Genomic DNA, 16574 nt, shown 5'->3' with positions numbered 1-16574 from the left:
TTCACCGTCCAGAGCTCGAACTGCAGCTCACGTGTCACCCCTGAGAGCAGCACACATCAGAACCAGCACTGCAGGATCCTGCTCTGAAGTGGGTGTTTACAAACTGCCACACAGTTGGTTTCATTTTTAGAAGAGCTAAGAGAAGCTTCCTGGGAGGAGCAGCTGAAATCACAGCCAGCATCAGAGAGCACCCCCTCCTCTGATGAGCAGTGGCTCATCTTGGAAAAGTGCTGAACAGACATGTTCACCTCTCTGTCACCTTCAATTAACCTGCCCCATCCTTTAAGAACTGGCAAGTTTTCCTTTTTCCCCTTTAAATTATTTATTTGGCACATTTTAGTACTAATAGCCAGGGAAGAAGTGGTAAAGTTTTGTTGATTCTCTGGTTAATTCAGGTTTCCTGCTCTCATTTCCCAGTGAAGCATCAAGCAATCCTTGAAGAGCATCCTTGAGAAATACCAAGTGCCTGATGTAGAGATACTGTATTTTTAGACATGGAAAGATTCACCTAAAATCAGCTATGAATTGCTCTGCTCTGAAGGCCTGTTTGAATGCTGAAGTAATAATAAAAAAAAGTTTTAGGGGAACCATGCACCTGCCTACAGAGCTTGGAGGATTGGGACATGACTTTGCAACATTTGTCATTAAGGGAATGACTAATCTGTCAAGGTACTCGGCTGTGTCTGCCTCCCAGACAGCCCCAAAGACATCCTGGTTATGGTCTGACCTCCTCAAACAGCCAGGAGAGAATTCCCACCTTTGCTGAGGACAAATGTCACCCTGTCCTTCCTTTCTCTCCCAGCCTTCAGTCTGGGAGTAGCCCAGGGTGCCACTGTGGGATCAAAAACCTTGTCCAGGGAACCTCCATTCCAGCCTTCTCTAACTCCAGAGAGTTTCACCTACAGTTCTGGAGCAGTTTTTGTCAGCATGATGACTAGAAAGGGTGTAAGGCTGCCCTCCCTGAGGTGTCTCCTGACTTTGATGAGCAGATTTGCTCAGCCTGTGCTTCCTCTCCTCCCCATCACCATCAGCCTTTATCACATCTCAAAGGCATTCACTGCCTTTCCACTCTTCCCCAAGAAGCCACACTGAAACACTGAAGTGATAGAAAGAAAATATCATCCTCAAATAATTTTTTAAAAATTAAAAAATTTCCACTGACTAATTTGATGTTTTGCTGCTGTTTTTGTTTTCCACTAAAAAAGTGCAATTAAACCTCTGCTAGTTCTGATGGAGAGCAGGGTGTCCCAAGAAATGGGCTTTTCTAAACTCAAATCACAAAATAAGAAAGAAATTTTATCTCATTTCAAAAGAAGTACTTGTTTTCACTTCTTATTTTCAATGCTTGTTTTAATTTGTACTTGTAAGGCAGTGCAGAAATGATTGTATTCCTTTACTCTGACCTCTAGATTTCTTGATGCTGTGCTCCTGACAGTGTGCACCTTGTGAAAGGGAGTTGTAAAAGGGAGTGACTCTGAGCCATAGAGACTTTGTGAATCAATATGTGACTAACACCTCCCAGGTATTTGCAGACTTTCATTAACAGGGATTAAAGAGTCATCAGAAGGGCAGCCTGCTGGCTGTGTGACATGCAGATAATATGATAAAGATGGTGCCCACATCCAGATTTAACAAACATATTTGATTGTTTAATGTCCCTCTGCACACCCAGGTTAACAAATACAGTCTGGTGGGGGGGCAGGGGTGTAAAATAGGCTGCAACTGGAACAGGACATGGAGTGTTCTGCATGACCTGGCTAACCTCAAACAAGATTAATCATCCCTCTTCACCTGAGGTGGTGTAACCCAGCTTGTATCTGTTAAGAGAACTTCATTGTTAAAAATACCCTGCTTCTTGCTTAGCTGTTTGCTTTCTGTACTGACAAAAGGCATAAGGACTTTGAGAATGCCCTGTCCTTTAGAATACAGACAATATTAACATTTCTCCTTTTGGCTTATTTTTGCAGAGGGGGTAAAGCAGATTTGACACAAGCAGGACATCCCTGCTTCCCAGGGAACCTGCTGTTCCAATTCCTGCCTGCTGCTGACCAGTATCTCCTTCAAAACCAACATTTCCAAATGTCCAGGGGCAGAGGGGGAATCACAATTTAGGCTTAATGCCTAAATTCATGTTCTTTTCACAGCACCACTAAAACAGGGATGTGCACATCCTACAACAGCAACCCTGTGTGTAGACACACAGTCCCACTTGACAAATTTCAGCTCTATTTTTAGAACTTTTATAAACTAATGTCAATGCTTATGTAAAACAAGGTGGCTGAGGGCTGGGACTGGTGAGTTCTCAGAGAACTCTATCTAGTTTATACATTACTCAGAGGATTTTGCTATTGAGTGAAACAAGATCCACTTGTAACGAGATATATTTTAGTTTTTATTTAGGAAAGACTGAACATATAATTGGTCCAGGTTAGTGTTAATCCACAGTAGTGCTAAATTTAGATCCAGGAATGGCTTCTGGTGATTTGCACGTTTTGAGCTTTATGACTGGAAAATAATACTGAGGGAAGTACAACAACCAGAGTCAGAGATTTCAACAAATTGACTTCAGCAATCTTCAAGCAATTAAACAAACAATAGAAAAAAATTAAAACCCAACCCAAAACAAAACAACCACCAAAAAAAAAAAAAACCAACCCAAAAAACCAAAGAAAACAACACCCCCTAGTACATGTAATTGAAATTCTAACAGGAGCTGGAAAGACAGAATGCAATGAACAGGATTAGTATTACACTTAGGGTTTGAGAGACCTTCTTCACTTATTAAAAAAATGAGAAAGAGTGACAATTTAAATATTCACAATATACTATTTATTTATTTTATTTATTTTATTATAGAAAGTGGTTCCCTAGCACACAGCCTGGGCTTGGCTGCTGTTGCTCAGCAGAGCACAGCACATGAAGCACACATAGCTGGGCAGCTCTGTGCTCCTCTGTGCTGATGCAGATCAGTTCCTGCACTTCAGAGAAGACCCAGCCTGAAAGGGAGGTAAGAACAGAGGGTCACAGTGTGGTGTGCTTTGCTGATCTCCTGTTCTGATGCTTACATCAATCATTGCACAGCACAGCACAGGACTGTACAGCTGTTCATTCAGGAACAATAAAAATTCAGGGAATTTCACCTTTGTCATTTGCAATTTGCATTACAGAACAAAAAGACACGGCTCAACATCTTGTTCCTTCTTTTGGATATGATTTTCAGCTAGCCATAGCTGAGGGTTCAATAGGACATCCCTCAAATAATTCCCATGCACGGTTTGAACTACCACACAAAAGCATGTTCTATCCTCTGGCTTTATGAAACCCAGCTAGAAACTCTGGACCACTTTTCCTGTGTCCTACCAGCCCAAGCAAAAGACAGAAGCAAGAACTGGCATTTCACAAAATGCAGACATGGATTTCAGAACCATTCAGTGAGAACAACTCACTGACGGCTTCGAAAGACCAGCGTAGCTGTTGCGACACGGAATGTAACCGAGATGGAAAAATCCTCATCTTCTCCCTGGGATGTTTATTGCCTGTGTTACAGCCCCCTGTACATCCAGCCATCCCTGGTGCCCGTAGGAATTGTATCAGCAGCAAAAAGAACAGAACATTCTCAAGAAGGGCTCTGAAAAGCCGAGTGTGATCTCCAGGGTGAGCGCCTGTGCCATTAAATGTCTGACATCAGATTTCGCTGCAGGCGATGGCAAATCTGTCACCGACTTCAATAGCAAAGTTTGGGCTCTGGGCTCTCTCCTCCCACCACTTTCCCTCGGCCTTGCCCCTTGCCAACGAGATTAGTGGGACAGAAATAGACAGAGCTTTAAGGAGGACGTAAAGGAAAAGCTCGAGCACTGTGTTTGCGTTTGTGCTCAGGCACCAGGAGCTTCCCTGCTGCCAGGGCAGAGGCCAGCACACCCACAGGCAGAGCTGCAGGGCTGCCCTGGGCACTGCTTGGCACCACCAGCCCCGTCCCCAGTGGAAGGAATCACAGATGGAGACACTGATTTTCCAGCAGCACTCCTCACTGTGCTGCGCTAACACACCTGAACCTGTGCTGCACTTGCAGCCCAGGGCTTTTCTTTACAACCCCAATTCCTCATTTTCCTGGAATCTTCAATATACTGTTGCAAGCACAGGACAGGGCTGAGATGCCAAATCTCCTTTGCCCAGCCAAGGAATGGCACCACTGGTGTGAAAGGACCCCCTTTCAGAAAGGGGAGCAAAGCACCTGAGCTATTTTGCCATCTTGCAATGAAAAACCAGAAACTGATAAAATGAAGTCATGCTTGGTTTGGTGCCCTTAAAACTGCACAGTGAGCCCAAACACTCTTGCAGCCACCCAGGGCCACTTCATGCCCACAGCACCTGGGGAATTCTCAAGAGAACTCACCTGGTCCCCTCCCAGCAGCTTCTTCCCTTCCATCCCAGCCCTGACTGGGTCCTTGCACACTGGTGACATTGTGGGAGGTCAGATGCCTTTTCTTGGTCTTTGAACACGAATGGAAAACAAGTTTTATCATGCAGATGTGTAATTGATGTCCTGGCAAAGGTAGCTGTCCCAGCCAGAAAACACACCATGGTGAAGCAAGAAAGTATTTTTTAAATTGTCTCTTTTACTAGAAAAATCATCAATATCCATGCTTTAAGAGTGTAACAAATACATAAACCTAAATACACCCAACTCAACTGACAACATTCAATTTTAATCTAAATAGTTTTTCAACCAAATGTTACAGTAAGAATTTTTGTAAGGTCATCTAACCTCACAATTCCGTATTCAGCCTAATTTTTTCCGTTTTTTCCACTCTTGAAAGACATTACATGTTATAACTGCCTTCCTTAACTGGCACTTCCATCTTATGGGTTTCTGAAAGAAACAATTAAAAGTTTGAAATAGAAAGCATTAGATAAATACATGATTCATGGTGCAATTTTCCATATGCTGACTACTGCCAACTTTGCAACTTGGCAGATGCTGGGAATATCCCAGCTCTACCCTTGCAGTCCTCCTCTTGGACCAACAAGAAAACATTTTGTCAGGCTTTAGACATCTGCAGGATCTCTGCTGTGCTACGGGTAAGCTCCCAAAATATAATTGCTTAACCAAACCTTACTGTAGCTTGCTAGACTCTGAAGTTTCCCCCTTCCACCATCCAGCATCGAGAATCAGGTGAAAGAAACTCGAAACCAGCATCCAAACGGGGGAAACCTGCAGGTCGGGTGGCAGGTGGGGACGTGCTGTTCTCCTCTGCAGATCATCTGATCCTTTGCAGAGGCTGCAGCCTGGCAAGGCCAGGGCTGAATTTCCCGGTGTTATTCCAAGGCTGCCTGTGCCAGGACGCACGTGCGGGAGCTGTGCCCGTGTGTCTGTCCCAGGTGTCTGTTCCCGTGTGTCCCAGGTGTCCCACATCCCCTGTGCTGTTCCCGTGTGTCTGTCCCAGGTGTCCCACAGCCCCTGTGCTGTTCTCCTCTGTCTATCCCAGGTGTCCCACAGCCCCTGTGCTGTTCCCGTGTCTGTCCCAGGTGTCCCACAGCCCCTGTGATGTTCCTGTGTGTCCCAGGATGTCCCGTATCCCCTGTGCTGTTCCCCTGTGTCTGTCCCAGGTGTCCCACAGCCCCTGTGCTGTTCTCCTCTGTCCCAGGTGTCCCACAGCCCCTGTGCTGTTCCTGTGTCTGTCCCAGGTGTCTGTTCCAGGGTGTCCCAGGTGTCCCACAGCCCCTGTGCTGTTCCCCTGTGTCTGTCCCAGGCTGTCCCCATCTCAAAGCTCTCCTGGCCCTGGCTCTCCACCCGTGCCGATGGAAGTGCTGGAAGTCAGTCAGCACAGACCCATCCATCATCCTGGCACTGCCTGCCCCGCTCTTTGCTCTGGCAGCTTCACCCCGCAGAGTTTCTGGAAGTGATGCTGTTACTTAGAGCCTTACTCTTTCCATAGTTTCTCCCATGGTAACCACCCTCACAATAATTTCCCTTTATATATGTACCATATACAGGACTAAGAGCTACCTGTTGCAAAAATCATTTAGACTGATTTGGTAAAATTTACAGGATTGAACTTTATTTTCCTGTCAGATAATCAATATATACTGCAAAGTAGAACCAGAAGCACTGAAAAGTTTTTCAAAAGCTGTCACAAATTAAATGGCATTCCTTTTCCCCTGACATCTCTTTTAAAGCAAAGTGCAGCTCTTCAGTGCATCTTGTGCATGTTCGGCAAGCAGAGGTTGTAAGGACACAGCGATTATCTAAATGGATCAGACATTTATGCTACGTGATTGTGTCGAAGTCAGCTGGCAATTTGGGAGTCAGTCTCTCTGAATATTGCTTTTTGTGGCAGGAAAGACAGGCTCTGGGGTACTGTGGAGAGGAAGACACATGCACAGAAAAGAGCAAAAAGCAGAGAGTAAAGAGAAACTCACATGGTTCCTAAATCCAAATTGTTTGGACATGATACCCTCCAGCTGGACACTGCTGAGAAGGACCACAACAAGCTGAGGGCTCGAGGAAGGCGCTGCAACTTCAGCTCCCAGCGCTGGTAATTTACACAATTCACTGGTAGGTGGCAACACCGCCCAGAGCTAAACTCAAAAGGATCCACAGCCTGCCTCAGCAGAGGGGCCACACCAAAAGCACCGCACACCCAAACCTAGAGCTATTTAATTTTTCAAGAAACACGGCTACATCCTTCCTTCTTCGCGCACTCAAAAATCTGCATAACCTTAAACACCTCCAGAAGAGCAGGGCACGTTGGTGACTGGCCAAAGGACAGCCAGCCCTGTGGCGGTGTGACACGATTTCCAAGAAGGGGGTGGGGGGGAGTAAAGAAAAACAATAAAAAAAAAAAGGGGGGAAAGAGACGCGATGCGGAGGAGAGGCAGAGTTTGCTATACTGGGAAAGACCTGGCTCGGAGCCGCCCCCAGCCCAGCCCAGCCCAGCCCAGCCCAGCCCAGCCCAGCCCCGCCCGCGGGGCTATAAGAGCGGGCGCGGCCAGCGCGGCTTGGTTAGTTTCGGCTCGGTTTCAGCTCAGTTAGTCTCGGCTCAGCTCGGCTCGGTTAGTCTCGGCTCGGCTCGGTTAGTCTCAGCTCGGCTCGGTTAGTCTCGGCTCAGCATGCAGAGCGCGCTGCTCGTGGCGGTGCGCATGGAGCGGGGCAGCCGCCGCCGCAGCGAGCCCGAGGAGGCGGACAAGGGCAGGATGAAGAGAACCATGTGAGTCCCCCCCCGCCCCAGGGCTTTTCCTCATTCATTTTCCTCGCCTTCGGGGGCTGCGGGTGACTCCCGCCTCGGGGAAAGCGCTGCTGCCTCAAGCTCGTTCCTAACGAGCATCTCCCTCTTCTTCCTTCCAGCATTAAGGATTGGAAAACGAGACTCAGCTACTTCCTGCAGAACTCTTCCAATTCTAACAAAAGGAAATCTAAGAAGGCAGGGAAACACCGTAATTACTTCAGGTAAATAATGGGAAAGGGACTTTGTTTAAGTATTCCTCAAAAGCAGTGATGCTTGAGCAGTGTAGTCTGATGTTCTCCCTCTCTTTCTGCAGACCCTCCCCTGAAGAAGCCCAGCTGTGGTCAGAAGCCTTTGATGAACTTCTTGCTAACAAATGTAAGTTTGTCTTCAAAAAGTATCATTTGGGAACAAAGGGATGGAGAAATTTTTATGTCTGTAAGAGTTTGCTTCCTTCTGTATCAGCATTGTACCTCTCGTGCTTTGATTCTGGTCTTGCAAGTTAAATGCTTTTAATAGTTTAAAGCCAAAATACATAGAAGTGGGTTTTTACAAAAAAAAGTAAGCTAATGATAAAACAAATAATATCTCAGTGGTTTTTGGGTTTTTTTTTGGTTTTTTTTTGTTTGTTCGGTTTTTTTTTTTCTTCTTGAAAACCCTGTAGCTAAAATCATACCTGTCAGCTTGGTTTTTCCCATTTGGCAGCTGGGAAGAGGGCATTTATCCCCTGAGCTCACTGTATAACCAAAGCAAGCTCTTTCTAGTAACGTGGAAAGGATTCTGCAGCACAGGTTTAGTGATCTCGGGGTTTTACTGTAGCTCTACAAGAAGCAGCATTCACTAGCAAAGCAAAAAGACTAAGAAATAACATTACTATTTGCTCTTTGAGCTTGAGTCATCCTTTCCATTGAAAGAATATTCCAGAGTACCATAGCAGTCATATTTACTGCAGTGTAAAGGTTAACAGAGGAGAGCTTATCTAGAGTGAGTTTTTTTTTAATGTACTCTCAGGCATCACAGGAGGAAACATAACCATAGAAATTATTTCATTTTTTGTGTTTGCCTAAGAAATGGCAAACTCAAAGTGAAACCTGCCAAGCTGTTAAAAGCATTAACTTGCTTGCAAACATAAATTATGGATTTTTTTTTTTTTATTGCCATGATAGTGCTGAAAAAATAGACCTACAGCAAAACATGCTGGTAGAAATTGATGTGGCCAATAGGTAAACTCAAGATTCCTGAAATAGTTAATTGATGGTGTTTTTTTTCTTTCCTTAGATGGTCTTGCTGCTTTCCGAGCTTTTCTGAAGTCTGAGTTTTGTGAAGAGAACATCGAGTTCTGGTTGGCCTGTGAGGACTTCAAGAAAACGAAATCACCCCAAAAGCTGACATCAAAAGCAAAGAAAATCTACAATGACTTCATTGAAAAGGAGGCTCCCAAAGAGGTAAAGAAAAGCTGCTTAAACATAGATGCTCTGCTCTGTGCATTCTTAAAGCCATTATTTCTTTGAACTCAAGGTACAGAACTCAAACTGCCTTGTGCATAACCTCACTGTTAATATCTGTGTCTGAATACACCTGCCTTTACACCAAGCTGGAAAATGGCACAAGCAGTGTGGCAGAGAATTTCCATTTTAACTGAGAAAAGACATATCTGAATTAGTTTGGGTTTTGTGCAAAAGAAGAATTTTCTTAAAGAGAATTCTCCAGTAATTTGACCCTGTAGTAATGGGGGTGTTTCTTTTTTCACCTCTTCAGAAGTTGTACAGTGTATTACACTCACTTGAATCCTGTTCTCTGGAGTAACATGCCTCTTTCTGTACTTCAGATAAACATAGACTTCCAGACCAAGACCATGATTGCACAGAACATCCAGGGACCCACCCACACCTGCTTCAGCGCGGCGCAGAAGAGAGTGTACAGCTTAATGGAGAACAACTCCTACCCGCGCTTCCTGGAGTCCGAGTTCTACCAGGAGCTGTGCAAGAAGGCACCTCTCAGCAGGGCAGCCCAGGGCACATGAGCCACGCAGAGGAGGGAGAAGCAGCCCCTGGGCTGGCGAGGAAGCCGAGCCTCGGCTCGTCAGCAGCGCCCTGACCCCAGAGGCTGGGCGCTCTGTTTGCCGCAGGGCAAGGACAGACAGACTTTGGTGCAGAGCTGATGGCGTTCAGGGGACACGGCAGGTCCGGACAGAGCCTCCTCCTGGTGCACAGGAGCTGCTCCCTGCACTTGGGCACTGCTGGGAACTCGAGCCATTGGTTGCCTATTTATTTTTCCCGAGCCTCCCCCAGCGCCGCTGTTGCCGGCGGCTCGGTGTGCTCGCACCGGTTCTGTTGCTGCCTCCAGCTGCCAGGAGCTGTGCTGGGTTTCTGTGCTGCCTCCTCACAGTAACAGCACTGTGAGGGGAGGAAGGGATGGAATAGCTCAGTTCCCAGAGGAACAGGTTCTGCAGCGAAAGTATGCAGGGCTGGGTTGTGTCAGCAGGGCTGTGTGGGGCCACACCGAGGGCAGAACTTGGCCAAGGCGAACAGGAGCTGTATAGTATTATATTTCTATGTGGATTATGATTGTGTCAAATGCTGCAATGTCATAATTCTGTCTTGAGGACAGCAAGCTTCAGTGAAGTTTTATTGTTTTTAATAAACTATTTTGATACAAAGCTTCTTTTGTTGCCTAATTTGTGTTGCACACACTGTCTGGCACTGGACACTGGGCAGCTCTGGGTCCTGGGTGAGATCTCAACAGGGCTAAGTTTAAAGCAGTTAGTTTTCTGTTTGGGTTTTATCAAAAAAAAAAAACCTTCAGGGCTTGCAAGCTTAACAGGGAGACGTGTTCAACCACATCCTCTGTCCCAACATGCCTGTGAAGCCAGTCTGAGACATGCAGGGCACACACTGAGCTGCCCACGATGCCAGATCAAAGAGAGCAGCAGTGCTGCTGTAGAGCACAGGATGCCATGGGCAGCACAGGCACCCAGTCCTGCCCCAGACCTCTGCTTCAGAAAGGGTTTAGGAGGACTTTAGTGTCACTACACCTGTGCAAAGTCAGGAGAGGCAATAGTACAATTAAGGCATTGGACTCAGCTAGATGACAGCTGCTCAGAGGAAAGTTACTGGTCATTTTTATTCCATGTACTGTTTTTTCCCAAAAACCAGTCTCTAGTTGGCTTTGTGGCATCTGCATTTCAGGTCTGTTTAGGTCCTGGCTCCAGCTGTTTTGACTCCAATGCTCAGCTCACAGCTTCAATTGCTTATTTCACATATAGCCACAGCAGTCACTTCTATAACACTCCACTTTTCCAAGTATCAACAAAATTCCAACTATGGTATTTTCTACTCCAATTACACACCCAAAAGCTGCTTGAAAGCAACTCCTTTAGGTTGACATATAGGCATTGCAGGAGAGGAGCCTACAAGAAAGATGGAGAGGGACTTTTCACAGGAAAAAGGGGAATGAATTCCAACAGAGTAGGTCAGACTAGATTGGATATTAGGAAGGAAGTGCTTTGCTATGAGGGTGGAGAGGCACTGGACCAGGTAGCCCAGAGCAGCTGTAGCTGTCCCATCCCTGGAAATGTTCAAGGCCAGGCTGGACAGGGCTTTGAGCAGCCTGGGCTGGTGGGAGGCTGGAGCTAGATCATCTTTGGGCTTCCAACCCAAATCAGTCCATGATTACATTTGTATAGTGGAGTAAATACATACATATTCACAGATATACATGTCTATTATACTGGCTCTGTGCACAGAAATCAATCTGGTACAGCCCCCACCTTGCCATAGGTGGCTGGGGCTGTGTGATCTGCTGCTCAGTGAAGTCTACATAAGGAAAGCACAAGAAAAACTCATCCCAATAATTTCCTGCAGCAGGGTTTTTTTTTTTTTTTTACACTATCAAGGGAAAACAGATTTGGGCTGATAATTGCTTTTGTAATATAAGAAAATAACAAAAATAGCCAGAAGTATACCTATTAAAGACTCAGACCTGGGGCAGGAATAATTCCATAAAGATTCCACTGTGCCAATTTGGGATGTAATTAACCACTGCTGGTGTCTGGTTTTAAGGAAAGAAACATTTCTAGTTTCAGCAGGTGCCTGAACTACTTACAGCACAGTATGTAAGGGAAATTAAGTGGGGCTGTTAGGCCTGGCATCCCTGTGTGAGGCTGCACTGGGGTATTTTTAAAATTTGACTCATGGATATTGAGCATTAGGAAGGCCATGCAGGCAGCCCTGCCACAGAGTGAGCCATGCTCCACAGCCAAAACAACCTGATGTATCTACAGGAAAAACAAAACAAAACTAAAAACTCACATAATATTAGTAAAATCCAACACACAACGTTCCTTCCAATTGCTGCTTTTCTACTTTTTAATCTGTTTTCCCAGCTCCTAGGAGGAAGCTTCACTAGAAAACTGGGTACTACAGGCACACTGGGAGTGCTGCAATTCGAGATATTGCAGTGACCATTTCCTGTGGAAATAAAACCCCAACGATTGCTTTAAGAGATGCTGGTTCTGTACCCCTGGCAGCTTTACAGCTGCAGATAAAATTGGTGCTCTGGTATCAGTATCCAATGGCAACAAATAATAAACTGCTCACGTTCACACACCCCCAGTCCCACCAGGCTGCCCACAGCCAAAAACACCGTGATGCCAGGGACAGGACTGGCATGGGGACAGCAAGGGGAGGGTGACAGGACTGGGGACCTGCAGGCCAAGGTGTGGGTGCTGCTCAGCAGCTGGCCAGAGCACTGTCCCCTTTTTATCTTCCACCAGGTTAAAAAACAGTTCCTGCTTACATTCACTATTTGGGATACGGGCTGGAGCTGCCCAGGCAGGAAAATAAGAAGGATCTCAGTGAAAGCTGCAAAGGAGCACAGAACCTGGACAAATGTGTAAACAAGCATTGACAGGGAGCAGACATGCTGCAAAAAGCTGAGGAGTAAGAGGTGGGCATCTGCAGGAGGGTGCTGCTTCCAGCCCAGATGATCCCAGCAAGTCACTGCCAGCCCATGCTGTCCCAACCCATCTGATTACTGCACCTAGGTGTGAGGATCTGGAATTGCTGAAACACCCCAGCAAATCTGGAATAACAGCAACTTCCAGCTGTCCACATATCACTCTGTTTAAAACACAGTGTCACAACAGTTGGTGTTTTTCTTAGCTGCTAGAGGTGAGCAGCTTCCCTACCCGTGTACCACAAAAAAATACACCTCTCACCTTTATGACAATGAAGAGAAAGTCAAAATTGCAACTGGAGTATCTCTAGCAATTCCTCAAACAAGAACTTGATGCAAAGACCACACAACCGCTGAGAAAAGGAGTAAATCTCATTTTTTAAGCCAACCACATGATTTTGGGAAACTAGGTCAGGAGTTTCGACTGACGGCATCCAGCAACAATTTGGGTTTTGAAGGGCTTGCCCTGACACCACAGCAGAGGGCAAGCTGAAGGAGGGTCCTCCATGCTGCCAAAGGCTTCTAAAGCACAACACCAAGGCTGCTGACCCTCCTCAAGTGCTCTGTGGTGCAAAAGGCTGGAGCTCAGCACGAGGGTGATGCACCACTCCAGGAGAATTTGCAGTAAACAAATGTGCAGTGCAGGGGATCTTGCTCCATGGATTTGTGTGTTGTGGCTGAAAGATAAAGCCAGACTATAAATACAATCAATCTGCTGCTCCACTTGAAATTGCTGCTCTCCCTTGGGAATTTGGGACACTGGGGATGGTTTAAAGGGCTGTATAGGCACGCATGTATATGTGTGGAAGGGTTTCTTGGATGAGACACTGATTTGGCAACTTGAACAGATGAGAAACGTGACCTTTAGAAAGAGTTTTAAGATCTTCATGGTTTGGTTTGTTTAGGGATTTTTTTTTTTTTTTTTGGTCCAGATTTAACTTACTGTGATTCAAGAGGGAAAAAACTGGTCAGAAGCTGGGACAGCATCCCAAATTCAGCCTCCTTCAGGTGGCACAGCTAACATGTGCTAGGGTACACCAAGGCTTCTACATCAATGCACCCCAGAGACAGGCCAGAAACAGGGCTGGTGACAGACTTACCTGCAGCATGGGGTGTTGATCCATCTGGGAGCAAGAGCTGCATGGGGGGCTGCACCTACAGCAACATTCAGGGGTAAAAAAAGGCATTTCAAGGCCGAGCTTAAATGTCCCTCTGGTGGGCAGCAGGTGGGGGTACAGGAGGGACTGGTCCTCAGGGCCCTGACACAAATACACAAATGACACAAATTTGTTTTCCAAAGTTTGCTTCACTGTCCATAGTCCATCAGCTCAGGCTGTTCCTGAGGAGGCTCCACAGTCAGATTTGTGGTGAGCACCCTCAGCAATTTGCCTCACTGAGCTCTGTAGCTGTGCTAATTGGCATTACCCTGAGTGCCCTGACTGGGAAATGAGAGTTGGCCAGCCCAGGGAAAATAGTCCTGCTGTTAGCCTACGTAGGAGTTTCAAATGTGAGTCCTTTGGCAATCTTTCATTAAAATAATCGTTTAGATCAGAGTTTCCAACAGCTACAAAGTACCCATGAGCAGCAATTAAAAAATGTTCCATAAAAAAAAAATATTAAATATTCCATTCAAGATAATCTAATTGACATAAATTAGTACTTCTGTTCCCCAGCCAGTTTTCCCACTTGGGATCTCATGGAATAAGTTGCGTTTCTGCCTTACAGATTTAGACCACAGAGCAGCTTGGTGGCTTTTTGGACAGGAGCCTGCCTTTGGGCTTCCAGGGGACGTGCTACTATGATTTTTTACAGGGCTTGGAAAGTCTGTCCAATATGGAAAAGGCATTCAGGAGCAGTTTAATGCATCCCTTTGCCTTTGGGGGTGTCCAAGGGACATGGAAGCACCAGGAGCACGGCAGAGGGGCTGTGCTGGCACCCTCTGGGTTTGACTATTGCTTTAAAAAAACAAACAAACAAACAAACAAAAAAACCGGCTTTTGGAGTGGGGTGTGGCTGTCCTGCCTGGCACCTGCCCTGCCCAGCCCAGCTGTCCTGTGCCCTGCTGTGGGCTGGGTATCAGGCAGGCAGGACAGCGAGATGTCATTTGTGTCCCCTGTCCCCCCTGCTGGCTTTTGGCTCCTGCTGCTCTCAGAAGGAGAGGTCAGATGGAAAAGCCAGATAAATGCAGGCTAAGTGGGTCACAGCTGAAGCAGGGAGTGCAGGAGCAGTCAGAGCTCTGGGGAGGTCAGGGAGCAGTGACAGAGCAGTGACAGAGCAGTGACAGAGCAGTGACACAATCCTGCTGGTTGATGCTGTGGAGATGACGTGTGTTCCAGCAGACCAATGCCTGTGTGAATGCATAGCTCACTACTGCAAATACACAGAAGATTTACAATAAAGACTCCTGGCTGCATTTTTTTAGAGGGAAATACAAAGTGCTGGCTGTAAGAAGGGGTTGGGTAGCTGTCATGTAGCTGTTTTTCTGAAACACAAACACATTTGTAAACAATTTATCCTTTTGTATGTTTCCTTAAAAAAAAAAAAAAAAAAATCACAGTGGCATAAACCCCACTATGGTTTGGAACAAGCAGCCTTTGCACACTGAAAGAACTCTTGGTCTTCTCCTGCCTTGTAACTTTTGGAGAAGGTACCTAAACCTCACATGCAAGAACTTAAGCAAATCTCTTTGTATTTTTTTTTTCTCAAGGTTGCTAATTTTGGGAGAACCTCCTGAAAGGGGCTTTCACCTACCTTCCCTTTTCATGGTTGGAATAGGAAGAAATATGTTTCTTTATCAGCCCTATTGGACAGCACAGTTAATCTCTTTCAGCGATTTCGTTCCTGTGAGAAAGCCAAACATTGATCAGGGCAACAAAATAATGACAATGCTTAGTATCGAAAGGAGCAGCAATTACATGATCTGCAGCCCACGTCCTGGCTAATGCACCTGTCCTGCAACATGCCTGCTGTCTTTAACTCAGACTAATTATTACATAAAGCCTACCTGAGCAAAGTCTGGTTTTTGTGGTGTTCATCAAGGGTTTGAGCACGGTGCTGGATCTGGTGCCAAATAAGCCCAGCACAGTGCAGAACTGCCCTGTGCACAGTTAAGAGTCTGCAGAGGGAAAACCAGCTCAGCATTGCCCAGCTGCCCACCAGTGCTGCATCCAGGGATAACCAGAGCCCTTCAGATAGGGGAGCCAAGTCATTGATTGTTAGTTAAGGGAAGTACCTAAGAGCTAGAATGATATATTAGGAAATATTAAATACAGATCCTCAACTTTGTGCAGGGCAATTATACCAATCTAGAGCATCCAGAAAATCTCAGTTAATGCAGTATAACTGAAACAGCAAAGCAGGGATTGTACCCATAATCAGGTTTTAATAGCCAGATCCTAAAGATAGCACTTAGAAACCCCAGAGGATGGTGAGTCTCTGAAATACCCCTGCAGCATCACTGGTACACATTTAGAACAGGACTATGACTCCAGCCCATCCTGATTACAGGAGTACTGGGAATGAAGAGAGGCACCCCTGGCACGGGAAGTGGCTTCCCTAGAGAAGATAGAGCATTCCTGCCAAGCCAGCCACGTGGCTGGCAGCATGTCCAAACATGGCACTGCAGGGCATGGCTGGCCACTGGAGAGGGCAAGCGTTTGCTTCAGCCCCGTGCATCACTGCTGAGTGAAGGTTTTGGGGTCAGGCTCAGGACAGGACTCATCCCCTGTTTCCACGTGAACAGGTAAAATTAGCTCGGAGAGGAGTCCCTGTGGAACATGTTCTCCACTAGGAAATAGTGACTAAGGGTGATGGCAGTCACTAACGAGGCAACAAGTTAGGAAATAATAACCAAAGACAGCAGCAGCTCCTCTGAGTAAGTGCAGGATGGTGGAGCTGCCTGGAGGGAGGGCTGGGCTCGGGCAGGTGCTGCTGCTGACAGCTGGAGGACCAGGAATCGATGCAAGCACATATGAGGAGAACAAAGTACTATTTACAAGCAAAGAACTTATCAGCTGTGGGGTCTCAGTGCCACGGACAACAGAGGAGCGTGGAAGAGCTGTCACTAAGGAAGTGTGGGTGTAGCTGACAGCAGATTGCCAGCAGAGAGGAAATATTCCCCCTTCAGATCAGGGGGAGCTTGCACTCCCCAAGGGTGGATTTAAAGCAGCTGCCTTGCTGCTCTGCTGACAGCAAAGCATAGCTTGTGCCTGTGAGACCCAGTACGGCCCCAGTCACTTTTTCCGGGAACAAGTCGCTTGCAGGACTGACATAACCACAAATGAATACACAGGGTTATTTTAATAGCAGTTTACCAAAACCAGCCACATTGGGGCAGCTTTTTTAAACCTCAACATGCTGTTAACACGTGTGTCAAAGGACCTGGAGTGACATCAC

The 16574-nt window shown here is 46.4% G+C and overlaps 1 protein-coding gene across 1 annotated transcript; it reads left to right on the top strand.

The window, feature by feature from the left end:
* Positions 1–6957: 6957 nt before the first annotated feature.
* Positions 6958–9883, top strand: LOC130256402 (regulator of G-protein signaling 2-like). The gene is made up of 5 exons (XM_056497991.1): positions 6958–7208; positions 7346–7447; positions 7540–7601; positions 8502–8668; positions 9052–9883. Exons 1-5 carry the CDS (start codon positions 7111–7113, stop codon positions 9244–9246), a joined length of 624 nt encoding a protein of 207 aa, XP_056353966.1. The 5' UTR covers positions 6958–7110; the 3' UTR covers positions 9247–9883.
* Positions 9884–16574: the final 6691 nt, after the last annotated feature.

The sequence above is a fragment of the Oenanthe melanoleuca genome, chromosome 8 (genome assembly GCF_029582105.1).
Source record: "Oenanthe melanoleuca isolate GR-GAL-2019-014 chromosome 8, OMel1.0, whole genome shotgun sequence".
NCBI lineage: Eukaryota > Metazoa > Chordata > Aves > Passeriformes > Muscicapidae > Oenanthe > Oenanthe melanoleuca.
This window is presented reverse-complemented; position numbering and strand designations above follow the sequence as displayed.